Raw genomic sequence first — 18010 nt, 5'->3', positions numbered from 1 at the left:
CTCTCAGATCCTCTCACACTGTGCACAAAGGGCCTAGTTTGGGAATTCATTCCTGTGCATAAATTCTTGAGGAGCAGCTGAGAGAATGGGGGGTGTTTAACCTGGAGAAAATGAGGTTGAGGAGAGACCTTATTGCTGTCTACAACTACCTGAAAGGAGGTCATAACAAAGTGAGTGTTGGTCTCTTCTCCCAAGTAACAAGTGATAGGACAAGGGAAAATGGCCTCAAGTTTCATCAGGGGAGGTTTAGATTGGATATTAGGAAACATTTCTACCCCAGAAGGGTTGTCAAGCATTGGAACAAGCTGCCCAGGGAAGTGGTGGAGTCACCATCCCTGGAGATATTTAAAAGACATGTAGATGATGTACTTGGGAACATTTAGTCATGGATGTGGCTGTGCTAGATTAATGGTTGGACTCGATGATGTTAAAGGTCTTTTCCAACGTAAGCGATTCTATGATTCTATAGCTCAGCATTCAGAAAGTTCAAGACCTAGCTGACACTATTTGTATTGTGCTTTGATAACCTATGACTTAATGGACTGAACCAAAGAGCATGCCTCTGTGTGTCTGGGTAGCTACAAGAAGCACCCATGGTCCATCTGCCCAGCACCATCTGAGGAGCAACCATACTCAGGCTCTAACAGATTCTGTCTTTCTTCAGGACAGGTCATGTCAAAGCTTGTCTTGAGTAAATTAATTTGATTTAGGGTTAACAGACAGTGTTGGGCCATTTACACTGATGAAAGGTGAGCATCTGAGGCTGTGTAAAGGCGTAGTGCAGGCCCTAACCTCTCACCTCCTCTTGTCCCATTGCCCATCTAAAGCCTATCCCTAGCTGTCTGTGCAACATGTGTTTTGGATTCAAGTTGAGGCTTGATGCTGACTTTGGAGTATGCTGTAAACATATTGTTGTAATCTAAGCCTGCCAGCATTCAGCTGAGGCTGATACTGTATGTAAAGCTGATGCCGTTACTTGGTGCATGATGGTCAGGGTGCATGTTCTGAATTATAAAAGCAGTAAGAAGTCACAGTTTGAGTTTATTGTCAGAGCACATAAATACCTGCTCACAGAGCTTTCTACATGTGTGGAAAGAGAATTTTGCCTAGAATGAGAAATGGCAAACACATGGCCCAGCAATGGGAGCAAGCTGTGCAGCAGAGCAGCAGAACTTCTCCGGGCTCCTTGTTGATTTGGTTATTATTTTAAAGGAAAATTTCCATTTAATCTTAAGAGCAAAGGAAGAATGCTTCTGTAGTATTTATCTTTTCAAAGCTCATCTACTTGTGAGCTTGTAACAAGGCTTAATCAAACAAGACAAGATCCTTGATAGCATCCTGGCAGAAGGCACTATTCATAAAGAGTAGTTACGCAGCAGCTGTGTATCTGTTCATATCATATAACGGATGCAGAAAAATGCTGAAGTCATCGAAAGAAACCATCCCCAGGCTAGATTTTTGCAAAAGTAAAGTGATTTAAATTAGTCTTTAACTAGGATGTTTATTAATACATTCTCTTTAATGATAAAATTCTTCATTAGCCTGCCAGAATTTAAGCAGTAACTTCATGCTGTTTGACTTCATGCCCTTAAATTCATATACCCTAATACTCCATGTTACGTGTTTATATGAACTATGTGAAGAAAAAGATTTAAAGTAGATAAGACAATTCTTTATCATTAAAACATCTGTGTCAGAGAACAATCATTTCTGTGTTTGAAAAATGAATACAGTAGTGTCATATTGCAGAATTGTTGAGTAAAATCATTGTTACCATCTGGCATAGGTGTGTTTGGGACTCATTCAGGGTGGTTTGGGGCAATCAATGGCTTTCAGAGGCATATTTCATTTTTATCTCTGTAGATGGTGGTTTATTTCTTCTTTTTCAATAGGCACTTAAAGTGAAGCCTTATTGGATGTTACAGGTTTCTCCTTAAGAAAAGCACATATAAATGAGCAGAATGTTAATTAGGATTATACTGATTTCTTTGCTCCAGCTGGCTGTGAAGGTCATACGGGCTTATGTTTTACACTCGCAGTGATGGGGTTTTTAAGCAAACATGACAACTTAAGGGAACTGAAAAAGACTGTAAAATGAGTCCATTTAGGCTTCTATCCTATTTTTATTTATTTACTTTAATAATTACATACTTTATAGTATTCAATAAATAATAATAATTAAAAAAGAAGTGCCACAATATAAATGTAGGCAAATTTCAGGCTTAGAAAGGCCTGGGTGACTATGACTGCATATATAGTCAGGTTCTTCATGGTAGCTTCACAGGGTCTCAGGTGAGGGGCTGGAGGTTCCTGCAAACCTGGTGATTTGGGTGTCAGCGGGATGAGTGGGTATGCACATGGAGACAGGAAAGCCAACTGAGTATGGACATGTAGAGACTTTACCTAAGGGAAAAATGCGGAGTTGGGCCGTGGAGCATCACTTCAAGAGCTTTTCTTGCACTCTGCTCTTAGCTGTCCTGAAAGATCATAGACATACATCTATTCCTCTCACTTTCTGTTTGGATAAGGTCAGACTTCCAAACCGGTATCTTCTTCTTTCTGCTCATGAGACTGGCTCATAATTTCTGATACCAGCATAGCACTGCTTCATTGCATCTCTTTGAGCTTATCATTCTTGAATCAGGATGGCATGAAAAATACACCATATTTAGATGATGTCCTGTAGTATCATTTACAATGACATGAACTGGATTTCCCATAATTTCTGGAAATACCTCAGTTAATACAGGCTAAGATTGCCTTTGTTTTTTTTGTATGGTCTCAGCCTGTGGATAGCCTGTAGTCTGTGAGAGTTTAGCTACTGCATAATCAGCTATTTCTTACTCTTTGTTGCTTTCAGCCTCCAAGTTCTCAGTTTTCAGGAGGGCATTTTGTTGTTAGTGCACAGCCTTGCATTTTGTAGTCTTACCTGTTCCTCCATTTCTATTTTTGCACTGTGAAGGTCAACCACTAACAATTTAATCACCTCTAGGCAATCCAGTCAAATGGATCGTTACTTTAAGTGTTTAAAAATTTGCATCAGTTCCAGTTTCATTTTATAATTTAATGGTCAGCCACTGGATTTCAGTAGGCTTCTGGAAGACAGTGGAAACGACTCCCTTGAATCATGTCTTCTGTCAGTGTATCATCCCGCATGCTGCAGTATTGCCAGCCGTAGCAGATAAAAAAACCCCATGAATCAGTGCCAAAATATGGTAAGATTATTTTTGATTTAAAGAAATTCAATAGAATGCATTTTCTAGTCAGTGTGTTTTTATTTACTGCTTTCACAGCTTCCTTCAAAAATAAAGCCCAGTAATGCAGTTATACTAACCATGAAAAAAGGAAGCTATTCAGTTAGAACTGGAAGAGATAAAGTGTGATGTTTTTAATACACCATACTGTATATTGAAAGACTGTTACACCTATGCTTATATTAAGGTGAACCTACGTATTTGTTGGAAGTGAGTAAAAAGTCTTGAATCATAGCCTCAATATAAAATTGGGTTTGTTAACAATAGCACATGGCACTAATCATTTTATTACTTATTTTATTTCCTGTCAGGTACTGTCTATTTTTGCTTAATGTCACTCATGATTACACAGCATAGTAATTGGTTAAGAGTTTTGTGTAGAGATGGGAAATGATTGCTAAAAGCAATTGAGATATTACTGCAGTATGACGTATTATTAATGTTGAAGGCAGATATTTTTTTCTTGCTTGCAGCAGGGTTGCCAAGGGCTGCTGAAAGGAGTGAAAACAGTCAGTGCCCCTCTGAGGAGCATAAAATACTGAGAGAAGATCTGCAGATCTGCAGTACTCAGGCAGAGAGCAGCCATGCCTGGAAGGACTTTGAGATCAGGGGTTACCCAAAGCCATAAACCATCTTGTCAAAGCTATTTGTCACTCATTGACAGGGTGGGACGAACATCACAACTGCACCTGAGATAAGGCACTTGGCTAATTTCAGTTCTCCCATGGATTTCTTGGGTTACCTCTGGCACATAACAACACCTTTTACTGTCTGCAGTGCTGTGGTGCTTTCTGGGTGTTATGGATCTGCTCTTCCTCAGATCTGCTGTCAGATGGGTGGGTGGAAAGACCTCCTCATTTCTTACACAGTGCAAGAGCATAGCAGGGTCATATTCAAGCTTTTCCCTGTATGTAAGTGTAAAAGAGATGCCAACCTTAGTAAATAAAGGCCCTCAGCCTGTAACTTTTTTTGGCTCCCGGAACTGTCATGGTTTATACCCAGTCAGGCAGCTCGTTCACTCACTCCCAGTGAGTGGTGCCAGGCTGGAAGCAGTCGAGGCCCGTGTCCCTGCCCCCCGGGGGCTCTCCCCTTCCCCGCTCCCAGAGGGATGGGGAGGAGAATCAAAAGAGTGCAGCTCCCACGGGCTGAGACAAGAACAGTCCAGCAACCAATGTACAACACAAATCACCACCGCTACCACCACCGACAACAATGATAAGAGAAAGAAACAAGGGGAGAGAATACGATACCACCCGCCAAAAAACGAGTGCCACCCAGCAGACCCCGTGTCCTTCCGGGTAACTCCCAGTTATCCCCCTGGGAACGACGTGTTGCGGTATGGAATATCTCTTTGGCTAGCTTGGGTCAGGTGTCCTGTCTCTGCTTCCTCCTGGCTTCCCCTCCTCCCTGGCAGAGCATGAGCCTCACAAAGTCCTTGGTCAGGGTAAACATTACTGAGCAACAACTGAAAACATCGGTGTTACCAGCGCTGTTCCCAGGCTGGAAGTCAAAACACAGCACTGCACCAGCTACCAAGGAGAAAAATTACCTGCTACTGCTAAACCCATGACACTACCCCTTTGGGATGTGGGCTTACACAGCAGGGCTTTCTGGCACCCACAGACCCTCATGTCCTTGCTGCAGCCCCTCTCCTTGACCACAGCAATGCAGACCTGTAGTCCAGCATCCTATTCCCCAGTTCCTGGTCTGTCTCGCCAGGTTCCTGAATGGCAGTGCTAGCAGGAATAGCTGTAGCTGTAGGGCTTCCTGTATTTACCCTGTTTAGCCCGTTTAGCATCTCAAAGGAACATTCACCTCTCCCAGCCATGTTACTGAGAAAACAGGTCTGTGTTCCCTGACACAAATTTCAATGATTTTCACTGGCCTCCTACACTGCTCCTTGCTCAGTCTTCTATCTGTAAAATACTTCCTTTATTGAGAATGATTTTCAGCCAAACTCCACAAGAGTTGGTGGCTTTTGGCTACTGTGTTAATCCAGGGAAAGTGATGTCTACAACAACAGTTGTCTCATGTTTTCTGGTCGGCACTTTCAACTTTAGGTAATGTATGGTAGAAATCTTCAGTTTAGAATTGGGAAGACATCCCCAAGAAAATTAATCCCCATGATACTTAGTGATTTAGCAAGTCTAAGAATATCCTTGCAACGCAGACAGAAAGATAGCGTGAAAAAACTTAGTTGATGGACTAAGATGGCTTGTTCTTAAGTGAAACATACATCGGTTCTTGTGGGGATCCACATAGCAGTAGTCCATAGACCTTCACTTGCATGCATTTGTCCCATCTGTGCATCCCAGCTCATCCATACATGACTGAGAAGCACAATTATATTTGACTTCCTTGTTAAGGAGGAGAACTGTGAGTTCCTGATTTCTGACAGCTTGAGCCCAGAAAGCAAGCAGCTGGAGCGAGACAGACAGACTTCCGCTTTCCTTATGACCAGGTGCAGGTGAAATAATAACTTGCCTGCATTTTGTGCCTTTGTCTTTGTAAAACCTGGTTTTGTGCTTTCCAGTGAGACAGAAGCTTTCTAGATTGACATTCTCAGGCAGTTGGGAGCATTATTCATGTTTATACACATTTTGATTAAAAGTGAAATGGAAGTGAAATGGCTCGGCAGGCAGGGAGATCAGCCACTTGTGGACATAAGAAGAAAGTGTGGCTAGATCTGTAACCTGCAAGATACTGAGTTTTCCTGCTTCTTGAGAAAGAGGTGAACAAACACTGTTCTCATTTGGTGTTACTGTTAGACTACCCTCACATGTGGGTGTATCACAGCCCAAAGAGAAAAGTGGAGGGGAGTCAGTTGCCCCCTGAATACGTTCCTTTCCCTTACAGAGTCAAATCCTAGAAAAATGCCAGCATATATATTCCAAAACTTGACATAAAAGTTAATCTAAAGATCCTATTCACATTCAGTGTTTTACCAGATCTACAACATCATGCTGTATTGTTTTAAATGAAGACCAGATACAGGCTCAGATTATACACCTTTGAGGTTTAAAACTCCAAACTTGGGTTTTGCAAGTGGTTGCTAGTTTTATGATACAGTCATAGATACATAGATTGATACAAACACACAGATCTAATTTCCTCTCCAGTCTGGAGTACTCACAAGGGAGGCTGTGGGTGTGAATTTCTGGCCTGAATCTGTGGGCTGAAAGAGTGTCTCCAAAAGACAGAACTCTGATTTCATCCTAGATGCTGAGCCATGCCTGTCTCTGGTCCCCAGAGCTTGCTTTGACCCCTGCCAGTTGTAGTAAGGTATAATGAATATTGAGGATGTCCCTGTGTACGCTTGGTTGCAGGCTTAGTGACTTTATTACTTTCTGCACTTATGAAAAAGGACTTCATGAAAGTGGCAGCCCCAGTGTTTTGTTTAAAACCACAGGGGCACTGGTGAACTGTCACTTCTTTGGAAGCTTTAGGCTTTCCTCTGCAGTGCACCAAGAGATGGTTTATCTGAAATCTCTATCTGGCTCTGTGTTCTGCCATGTCCTCAAGTTGACTACATGTCTGCGGGCAAAAAAGTGGAGATGAACACAGTGATGAGAATTGATATCCGGAGCCGCTTTGAAGACAACCTCTCTAACCCTATTTCAGAAGGTAGAATTCCTTCTCTGCCACAGCTACCAACACAGAAATATCTGCATCCTATTTCCAGTATGACCCCATGTTTTAAAGAGTATTTTAGCTCCTGTGAATATCAAGTAACAGAGCTGAGTGATTGCAGAGCTGAAGCATAAATAGAAAGAGGAACAGGCAGAAGTGAACCGCTGACACTTCAGCTGGGACTTGGCAAGCCCAGCTGGAAATGCTTGTCCCAGCAATGCACATCGCATTTGCAGGGTACCTTCACAGCTGCCTCTCTGTGCAAAGTTTTTAACATCATTGACCTATTATTTTTATTTTTGCTGACAGCGCAAAGTTTAGTGTCAAGAATATTTCACACAGTTGTGTTTTCCTGGGTGCGTGTATATACACAAACACCACCATATGCTCACTTGTTTTGTAATGAACTGGGTCTGCAGCTGACCTGTGAATTCTAACTTTCAGTGGGAATTACGCTTCTAAGTTACCAAGGTACTTTGGAAAATGCCAGCTTTTAAGATGCCTGAGTACCTTGCTGTAGGCAGGTCATATTGCTTACATTCAGAAAACAGCCAAACTTTGTGAGCTCTGGGACGACACAAAACTGTTCTGTTTCCTACAGAAGTGGATTATCTAATGGAAAACCCAATTCTACCTGCCAGTGGAGCACCTATGATGTCCCTTGAGAAGATGTGTGGAAAACCTGTGCTCTTCAATCACAATGAATTGTCCTCATCTTTGTCAAGATATTTTTATGTCCATATGTTTTTATTACAAAGAAGGCTGTGACTTGCTTTACTTGGAAATAAGTAAATTTCTCAGACAGAAGTTCCAAGTATATGGAACTTGTGAATGAATTTGAAGATGGCAGAAACCACCTGCAATGCTTTTCACCTCTGCGTGTCACTGTTAATTTTCAAGGGGTCCAATATGGTTTTGTTCAGAGTTTACCTTGTGGTGATAAAACTGCAGTTGTTCAATGCATGCTGACTGTCAGTGCTCAAGCTGGGACAGTCACTGAAAGCAAGGATATATGCTAAAGCAAAGTGTGACATAGCAGTAACCTGTGAGCATGCTGGGACTCATTAGCATGCTCAAACACTGGGACAGGTTACCTAGAGAGGTGGTAGATGCCCCATCCCTGGCAGCAGGTCAGGTTGGATAGGGTTGTGAGCAACCTGGTCTATTTGAAGATGTCCCTGCTCATTGCAAGGGCAGTTGGACTAGATGACCTTTAAAGGTCCCTTCCAACCCAAACTATTCTGTGATTCTATGATGCTATGGTAAATGCATATGTATGTGTGTGTGTAATTGCTTCAGAAAGGTTAAAAGGGGTGAATGAGGTGAGCACAGTATGCAAGTCTTCATACCATGTGAGTGTCAGGAACCAACCTGTTCCCTGTACATTTTTACTGAGCCTTGCCAGGATAAGCATAGGGTCTATACAGGATGTAATACTAGAAAATGATAGATGAATTATTCAGAAAATTACCAAGAAGAGCAGGAGGCTTTTTGTCTTTTCGTGTACAGAAATCAGCACAGGATGGTGCTCTGCAAGATCTGTGCTAGCCAAGCACAAACTACTAGACTTATTGGAGGGAAATAGCTGGGTGCAATACTTGGCCTGTGGTCCAGTTAGTGACATCATTACTGTCTAAAGCCAGCAGGCCAGTCTTTTCAGGGGTTTAAAAGGAAAGCTGGACTCTTGTGCAGGCACTGCCTTTGTAAAATACTTTACCTCGTGGTTCAGAAAAGATGCAAGAAACTTCAAAATGCATAATTTCCCTGGAGGAAAACAAAATGGAAGTTTCATGTAGCTGTGAGAGTGATGGCTTCCCAAGTTAGTGCCTGATTCTTTATTTCTAGGCAAAGATTTGGATCTTTCCGTTATCATGACTTTTCTGATAGTTGGCAAAGAAAATGCCTAATGACAGCTCAACAAATAACATTGTTCCTGATTAACTCTGAACATATTTAGTGCAAAGCAGGAGCAGTATGGTTGGGTTATCCCATTTCATGCTTTGCAGGAGGAAGGCAAGTCTATTTGGGGCAAGATTTCCTACATGTTGTTAATTAGGAGCAGCTCCTGTTTAGACAAGCCCCCAAGAAAACTGTTCTGGCATGCACAGTTGCAAATACAGATTGTCTTTATGCGTTATGAGTATGAACAAGAGCCATGGATATCAATTTGTAAATGTCGAAGGGTTACAGTTCACAGGCAGTTGTTCAAACACTTTAGTTCTCACATTGTTTTCTGCAGGTAAGGGAGACTGTGGCCCCAAGAGCAGAATCTGGCAGGTAATTCTGAATAATATGTAGAATTACATACAGCTGAGGTACTGGTGGACATAAGATTGCTCCTGGTGTTGAGCTAGTAAGTTGTAGAAAGAGGGACAACTTTTCAAAGGCTTGTTGAAGCAAGGTGTCCTCTCATCATTAGTTCTTGTTTGCCCTCTCTATTCTCTCCTCAAACCGGTTAGGGTTTGTCAGTGAGCTAACTCTCCTAAGCAGCTCTTGAGAAAAACTACTTCTGGATAGAGAAATGTGACTGGTGTCAAGTTAGGTCTTTTCCAGTCATCATGCAAACTAGCTGATGAGAAATTATTAACACTATTTAATGGGAAAACATCAGGGTCTTTTGTTGAGAAGCCTTTTCCCCAGTGTCAAGGGATAAAGAATTTACCACTTCACTTAAGCATTGGTTCCAGTGTGTAATTGCATTCATTGCTACATTTTTTTCCTTTTTATCCCATTTGAGTTGGCCTCTGATAAATATTTCTGAACACACATTTTTGGAATTCCTACTTAACCTTTTGATTTGCATACTGCAATACGTGCTCAATAACTTTACCTGAGCTTTTTATACTTGTAGTTTACAGTATGTACTATTTCAGTTTATGGATGTACTTCTCCTCCAGACAGTTTGATTTTTAGCAGGTTTGTAGGGGTGAGGGAGCTCTGACAAAGAGAACAGAATATACCACTGGGGAGAAAATCTGAGTTCCCTTTCTGTTCTTTACTCCAAAGAAATTAGCCTGGACATAATTCAGTGTGGATACGATTGCTGTAGACTGCAGAAAAAGTTCCCACTTTCGTTTGGAAATTGTGGTAAATTTGGTTTCTAAGGTTTCTTGAGGCTTATATGGCCATGGTCTGTTTGACTTCTTGATTTCATAACCTCTTAGCAAATTTGAAGCCACTTTAGCAAGTGGGTAGAGATAATTAATATAATAAAATTTTTTATGAGTTTTATAAATATAGGCAAACGGGTACAGAGAGATGCTCATATAAATGCTCAGAGTGAGGAAAAGGGTTGTAAGGGGAACTAGTGTCTTTTGACATGACAGAGAACATGAAATACTTATAAACCCCCCAACTGCAGGGAAGCCTTCAGTCAGAATTTCAGACATAAATTCCCATTCCTGGGGCTGTTGGCTCCTGGCTTGTTTGTGGAATGCCAGACCAGTCCTGGCACACTCTTATGCAACATTTGGACAAAGAATTTCACAGAAGGGGGTTTCCCTCATGTATCAGATGAACTCCATCCATTTAGACTTTAACTGATGACTGGAAGCTGGGTCAAACCATCTGCACATGCACTACACGCTCTCTCCCTAGTTTTGTTCTTGCAGATTATTGTGCAACATGATACTGGATGAGCACTATTATAACCTGGAATATATTCTAAATGTAAAGCTCCATCAGACATTCTGATAATTGCATGCTGTATAATTAAAACTGTGTAGGCTTTTCTTTCTAAGTATGGCAACAAATATTAGAGCACATCTGGAAAAATATGCTTTAAGCAAAGGTATTTTAGCTCAGAGAATTTCACAACACATGGGATGTTTACCAGCACTTCTTTCCAGAATACTAATCTCATTTATCAGTACTTTTAATACAAAAGTCTTCATTTTTTGTCATGTTTGTAAAGCTGGTTTTGAATTAATATCACAGATTGGCTATTCCAGTGTAGTTCTAGGCTAAATGCTGCAAAACAAAAATATTGCTTTGTTATATTTTTAGGTAGAAGCTAAATAAACCTTGTTTAATGCCCTAATAATATTTTCTTCAATGATTTCAGCCAAATATTTTCCTTTTTTTTTGACTCTAAAGACAAATAATTGTTTCATACTGGAATCACATTGAGAGGAAAATTGGTTGGACTCCCTTTGTGCTTCTCAAGGCTCATGTTAACCCCCTTCTGTGCTATCTCCCTCTCTAGGGAATAGAAATAGTTGTACTCCCTATGACTATTACAACATTACCCAGAACATCTTTGAAATCAGTGAGAGTGTTTACAAGGTAGGATCCTGGCCACTTGGAAATGAATGGCAATATTTTTGCTTGTGGTATGTGCTCAAGCATTGCAGTTTCTGTTCTTTCCTCAGAACTGTTGTGTAGAAATAGCACTACAAAACCAGACTTATTGAAATTCTTAATTAAAATGAAAACAAGAAAGCAGAAAACTGTTAAAAAACTTAAAAATTTCTCTCCATTAATTTATTGATAAAGTTACTCATTTTGTTTATTTGGAAAAAAAAAAGACTAAAAATAAAGATTCAAAAGCCCAGACACTTTACTAACAAGGGATCCTTTACTCTGATCAGGATCTGCATTCTGACCCAAGCATCCCAAAACCAGCCAACCAACTTGCTTTCAAGGTGATGGGGAGATTCGGCAGATAGGTAGCATTTACCACCAACTCCCCAAGTGAGAACCAGTTCTCCTTTATTTGGAGTAGGAGGCAACTTTTTTATGCTCTGTAACATTGTGTTGGAACAGCTTTGTGCCTGAATTTTAAATCAGAAACGCTGTGCTTGTGCAGCTGGAGGCAAAATGCAGTTACTCAACCAAGGAAGAAACTACAGTTAAAAAAATGAATGAGATTAAAAAAAAATAGAACTACAGCAGTGGTACCACAAAATAAAAGAGTAGTATGGAATGTATTAATAATGTGGGAAAATTAATTCCAAATTATTGACAGTGTAATTGAGGTACAGGAAGTATTTTAATGGGCTATGTTGTGCTGTTCTTCACTGTTTAGTCCTGCCCGCTGGGCAGAAACCAAGTTTTTCCCAGTATGGGGTTTGAAGTTGTAATAAATGGTTGCTGTGGGTTGCCTGGTGGTCAGATGCCAGTGGTGACATGTGACCGAGTGTCTTCCTCTTCCATCCAACACCTGCAAAGTGAGCAGGGCTTGGGTGCCTCTGTTCCACTCTCGTCCCAGTGTTGTTAGTTACAGAGGCTTTTTGCAAATGATACTCACAAGGTGATTTGACCCCCAGGCTCCGACTGCATGAAGAAAAAGTCATTAAAGATCGGCGACACCACCTCAAGACATACCCGAACTGCTTTGTTGCCAAAGAGCTGATCGACTGGTTGATTGACCATAAGGAGGCCTCTGACCGAGAGACGGCAATTAAACTGGTGCAGAAATTACTGGATCACAGCATTATCCACCATGGTAAGTGCAATATCAGCCACTAAAAAGTTCTAAGCTATGTTTTGTTGTGAAACAAAGGGAAATCCTACTTGTGCTCTTCCAAGTACAGGGCATGTAGGATCCTTTCCTTGCTGGAAAGGGAGCATCTCTCTTGAACTGTGCTGCTCTGCAAGGTCCCTTGTGCTCTGAGGAGAGGCTGAAGAGGTGTGAAGTGATGTTCCCTATGTCAGTACAGGGCAAGAAGTTACTGGAGACCATGCTGCTGCTGATCCCCAGCTGGATTGTGTCCCCTCTCTCCCTGCTGCCCTCACCTCCCTGCTCCCCAGAGCACAGTTTTCCAGATGAAAAACCCATCTGAAAAATCAGCAGGCAAAAAAAGATCATTTTTCTCAGACGGATTAGTTCTTTGGCCCTGTCCCTTACACCAGCTGCACAAACATTAGTGCTGGTACAGCTGCAGGAAAGTTAGTGGTCCGACTGTGCCCTGATTAATTTTCTCCTGAACTTGTTGCCTCTTTGAGATCTGTTTCTTTCAGCTTCTTGAATAACAATTTATCCTGATGAAAAAGAGAATTCCAATTCAGTAGTAGCATTTAGTTGCCTTTTGGTGCACAAAAAAAGCTAGGAAGCACACAAACAAAGACGATCCAAGGCCTTTATTTCAAGAGTATAGTATTACCTATTTAAAAAAGGCAGAATGTACCATTTGTTTCTTTTCTAAGGAAAACCAAGTGCCTGAGAACAGACGAATGTTGACTTCATGCAGGGGTCACTGTATGTGCAGCAATACTGCTGCTATCTCAATACATTAACAACACCTTAATTAAAGTAAGAAATGCACATATTGAATGAATGACACTTCTACAGCTTCTGCTTGGCTATTAAATTAAAATGCTGGGTTGTTATGGAAACTGGGACTCACGGTAGATAGTTAAAGAATAAAGTAATTATAGGGTATTCAGATCTGACTACTTAATCCTCTATTGAGAAAATGTCAGTGAAGAGTTGCGTGGATGCCTGAGTGACTTAATTTAATTGAGCAATAGATGTTTCATTGCTGACTGCTTGTTGAAAGCTTTAACAACCTTCAAACGTTTCCTGCTTCAGGATCCAGTGGCACACCATAACTTCCATACAAATTTTATATGTGTGTGTGCATATAGTACACATAGAGCAGGTGTTTCTTGAAAATGTTCATGCATTGCACTCAAATTTGATAAAATAGTTAGCTAGGGTAAACTCAAAGAAGTTCAGTCAGGTTCTGCATGATGTTCAGAGCATCCTTTCAACTCCCATGTCCAGTGAAAGGGGTACCACTTCCTGCTCTTGTTGTGCAGCAGGTGAGTCCACGTACGTGAGCTGACAACTCTGCTAGGAGCACCTTGGTTGGGATACCTTTCCTATTAATTTATAGCCCTGTTGGAGCTCTGTTCTGCATTTACAAAAGCCCATCACCAGCTACTGTCTTATAAACTTAATTTATCATTCCTTAGTGTGCTCCTGTTGTACCTACCATTTGCTAGTTGTCATGGGTAACTTTCTGCATCAAGTCTTGGGTTTCCTACATTGCTCAACTGATGCAGATAACTTCAAGAAGTTTGTCAATCCTGAAATTATTGGGTGTACTACATTGGTGGCCTTTTAAACAGTTAACAGACTGTTTTTGTCAAAAGGTTTTCTGGATATACAGTGGATGGATGCTTTTTTGCTCTTTATGTTTGCAATAATGCTCAGAAAACTGATGAACACATATCTAAAAGTTTTCTTCAGCCTGTCATCAGTTATTAGGACTGAATAAAGTTTCATACTCAGAAATACAGTGGTTTAGGCTCCATACATGCTTACTTTGAAGTTCCGCAGTGATAGCTGGTAAATAGATCCTCAACTCCTTAACATCTATATGAAGATTTTTTTTAATCTGTTGTATGTTTCAGTCTGTGATGAGCATAAGGAATTCAAGGATGTCAAACTGTTCTATCGCTTCCGAAAAGACGATGGGACGTTTCCCCTGGACAATGAGGTGAAGGTGTTCATGAGAGGACAAAGACTGTATGAAAAGTATGTTGCATTCAGTATCCATCATGTGTTCATAGTAGTGCCACAGGATGTAAATGCTACTTCTTAACCAATTTTTAAATAGTTACAGGCTTTCAAATTATGCAGAAATGGGTCTGGGTAATCCTGTGACTTTAGTTGGTAACTCTTGTCTCTCCCATTTGTCTTTTGCTTTTCTACCATGTTCACTTGTAGGATTTTGTTTAAAATGAAATGGTATTTTCTGACGTTCTGGGTTGTAAATGCATCCTACGTGAGAACCCAATGCGAATTTAAGCCCTTGCACTCTATTCTGTAAAAATAATTACTAAAAGATGATTTGTCATGTAAAACTGCAATCACAAGACCTAAACCAGTACATCAAAATGCACTGAACAAATGGCTATAAGTCTGTTGAGACTCCATATCTACAGCTTCACCAGGAGGTAGGATTTGAAATAATAGGTGAGATTAATCTTTGATGTTCCAGTCTGCAAAGCTTTTACATCCGAAAGGTTATATTAAAAGTTGTCTAAAAAAAAACCAACCCCAAACCAGCCAAGAGCTTCTAATTAAGATCTGAAACAGATGATTATGATGAGATACTGAATATCCCACCGAATTACGTCCGTCAAATAACTAGGCAGCTTAACTGTACTTCCCAGTCTATAATTAATGACATTTGCATTCAGGATGTAGAGATTGTGGCACTGTACTTACAAACAGAGAGAATAAAACACATGCTGGCATATACTACAAACTAATGTGAAAGTTGTGACGTGTTATTTACCAAAAAGCTTGAAGTATTTCTCTAGACTGGATACCACCCCCTCTTCTGCTTGGTTAGAGCAGAAACATGCAGCAGCTGGCAAGATGCTGTTCTTTCTGGCTGGAGTAATTTTGTTCCCCTCTTAGAATAAAGCACTCAGGAAAATCCCAAGTTTAAAAGCTGATGATAAACATTATTTTCAAAGTAAGAAGGCTCTGAAGGTCAATTTCATGAAAAAGCAATAAAACTGAAATATAAACCAATAATTGTAAATGCCATTCCTTTTGTTGCACCTATCGTATAAAATTCCCTGAGACTCAGTCACTGTGACTATTTCAAGTAAAAAAAAAAATAATAAAAAACTGGATAAGACACAAAGAAAATACAGGAAAAAAAATCCTTCATTGGGTGCACTGGGACAGAGGAATCAAATCTCCAAACCTTCTGTGCCTTACTAAGCATAGCATTTGCTCCTTTAGGCTCTGTAACATGCAGTGCCTGCAAGCCTGGCCCATACTATAAAAGCCAGTCAGTCAACAGTATCAAACCTTTTTTTTTTTTCCTATTGTTTTTCTATATTCCTATTTCTATTCTGTGAGAAAAACCTCTTTTTGTTGGTGCTGCTGATAACAGTCCTGCATGAAAGGAGCCATGGTGTCAAGAACTGTCTTCTCCCGTGTCTGCTTCCATCCCCATTTCTCTGCATAGAGAACTAGCCCCAAACCAATGTCTAGTATCCAGTTTGTCCAGCACTATACTAGCAGAAAAATATTCATAACAGTATGAAGTGCTCCCATCTTGGAAAAGGAGATAATGCCAAAAGCAGCACCTATATCTAAATATAGCTGCGACCTCGTAAGGTGATTGCTCTTAGGCAACATATCTAAAGAGTTCAGAAGCTTTTAAAACCAGCCTTGAGTGCTAAATATAGAATAGCTTAAAATTAAATGGCATTTCGAAACCAGCCTGTGACAGTCAAACCTAGTCAAAATTCTCCATGGATCATTGGAAATATTTTATATTCATGGAAGATAAGAACACATACTTCGGCTGTCTGGGCTCCACTTTATTGTAGCAAACTGAGCATGCAGACACTCAGATTTCATTAGGTCCCTTGTCCATGCACACTTACTAGCAACACCTTCAGTTTCATTGGATGCCTTTTACATTCAAACTCTAACACTGATAGACTACTGCAGAAGTTCTGCAGTGAAATGTGTGTATGTGTAATATACCTGTTGTATCAGTTTGCTGATAGTGTTGAGAAAGATTCAGTGCAATTAAAATAGTTATTAAACAGCAACAACTGGAGAAAAGTATTCATGCACAGACATGAAGTCATGTCCCAGTGTATTCAACTTGTTTATCAAAATGCCTGTAGGGCCTAATTTCAAGAGAAATGCAACCGTGCCAAAAGAAATCTGTATGAATCCAACATATTTTGAAAATCTGTGTCTAATTTTGTAGATGTTGCTGATATTCACTAGGCTTTGCTAGTTTAAGTTAGACATTATAGTAATATTTTCTGCTCTTCTCCACCCACCATATTAGGGTTAGAGTACCATTATATCCAAAAGTTAATGTAGTTTATGCTTGCCAAATCTGCGGACATGTTATCCAACATCAGTCAATCCACTCAGATTTGTACCCTCGAGTGAAATGAGCAAAATGCTTTAGGAAGAATAGCAGCTTGTTGCATTGGGAAAGGGATGGATGCGTTAGGCAGGTTCTCTGCATTCAGGCAGCTGTTTGGGTAAATTCCTTGTGCTCTCCCGTGGGACAGTAGGACTGTTCCCCATTTCCTTGTCCCCCTTATATGTAGCCACGAAGCTAATCGTAGCCTGGATTATCCTCTCCTGTGGCATTACCTCCTCCATCTATGCTGGACAACTTTGGTGGCTGTACCTGTGCAATTAAAAGATTTGAAATCAGTCTTTGTTTGTATTATCCTTTCATTTGCACAGAAAACCATACATTAGTCCAAATTCTATGCATATCATTGCAAACTTTGTTAATCCTTTCTCTGTGTGTGTGTTTTGAGGTTCAAGTATATAACTAGAGATGAAACCTACTGGATTTCCTACAGATTTCTTGTCTGAAAATTGTTGAATGGTTTATTATTAGGTCCAAGGATGGTATCAGTTTTCTTAATCTATAGGACAATATATATATAGGACCAGATTGAATGTGATAAATGTGTTTCCTGTTCAGTGAAAGTCTCCCTGCAAATCTTAACTAAATCCAGCACAGACAGTTCATAGCTTAAAAAAAAAGGATTTGCAGACATCCCATTGTTATGACGTTTGCAACTCTCAGTAGGTTTTGGTCAGACAGGATTGTTGTTTCTGGTGCAATCAGGTTTAGGAACTGTAAGTCATCTCATGATGTTGACTCCAGCTGAGATTTTTCAATCAGACTGCACAGTGAAACGCATGCAGATTTATGGTTTTAATATCAGGAAATCATTCAGATAATTTTGAGACTGCATTCTTTGAATTACTTTCATTTTAACTCATCAGTGGTTAAATCAGATTTATCCTCTGGTGCAGTTATTTAGATAAAACAAGGTTTGAATTTCAGTGTTTGGCTAAATACATTCCCTTAATGCAGGATAACACCAGTTTTAGCAAATAATATGTTTTAACATGAATAGGCTTGTGTTTTTTTGAAACAAGGAGAAAATGGAAGAGATAGAGGTACTTTCCAGTGCTGGCTAATGAAAGGCCAGGTTTTTGGCTGATGTAAGTTGGTACAGCTTTGTTGACAGTCATGGCGTTACAGTGATTTACTTCAGTTAGTGATGCAAGTCTATGGATTGCTGTTTCTGGGTTTGTTAAACTGTCAATTTGTCATGTCTGTTTGTTCACAAGTCCAAATCCTTTGCAGTACTATTCTGGG

General features: G+C 40.3%; 1 protein-coding gene across 3 annotated transcripts in view; it reads left to right on the top strand.

Annotated features, from left to right (window-relative positions):
* DEPTOR (DEP domain containing MTOR interacting protein) overlaps positions 1 to 18010 on the top strand; it is a 71294-nt gene that overhangs the window by 12534 nt on the left and 40750 nt on the right. For all 3 annotated transcript variants that reach the window (XM_062627104.1, XM_062627105.1, XM_062627106.1), the window contains exons 3-4: positions 12152 to 12330; positions 14244 to 14367. In XM_062627104.1, the coding sequence (XP_062483088.1) occupies positions 12152 to 12330; positions 14244 to 14367 (303 nt within the window). The remainder of the gene's footprint in view (positions 1 to 12151; positions 12331 to 14243; positions 14368 to 18010) is intronic.

Source organism: Pezoporus occidentalis, unplaced genomic scaffold (assembly GCF_034315485.1).
Source record: "Pezoporus occidentalis ecotype Australia unplaced genomic scaffold, CSIRO_AGI_Poc_V1 ctg3, whole genome shotgun sequence".
In the NCBI taxonomy this organism is placed as follows: Eukaryota; Metazoa; Chordata; class Aves; order Psittaciformes; family Psittacidae; genus Pezoporus; species Pezoporus occidentalis.
The sequence above is the reverse complement of the archived record's forward strand: the minus strand, read 5'-3'. Positions and strand labels throughout refer to the sequence as shown.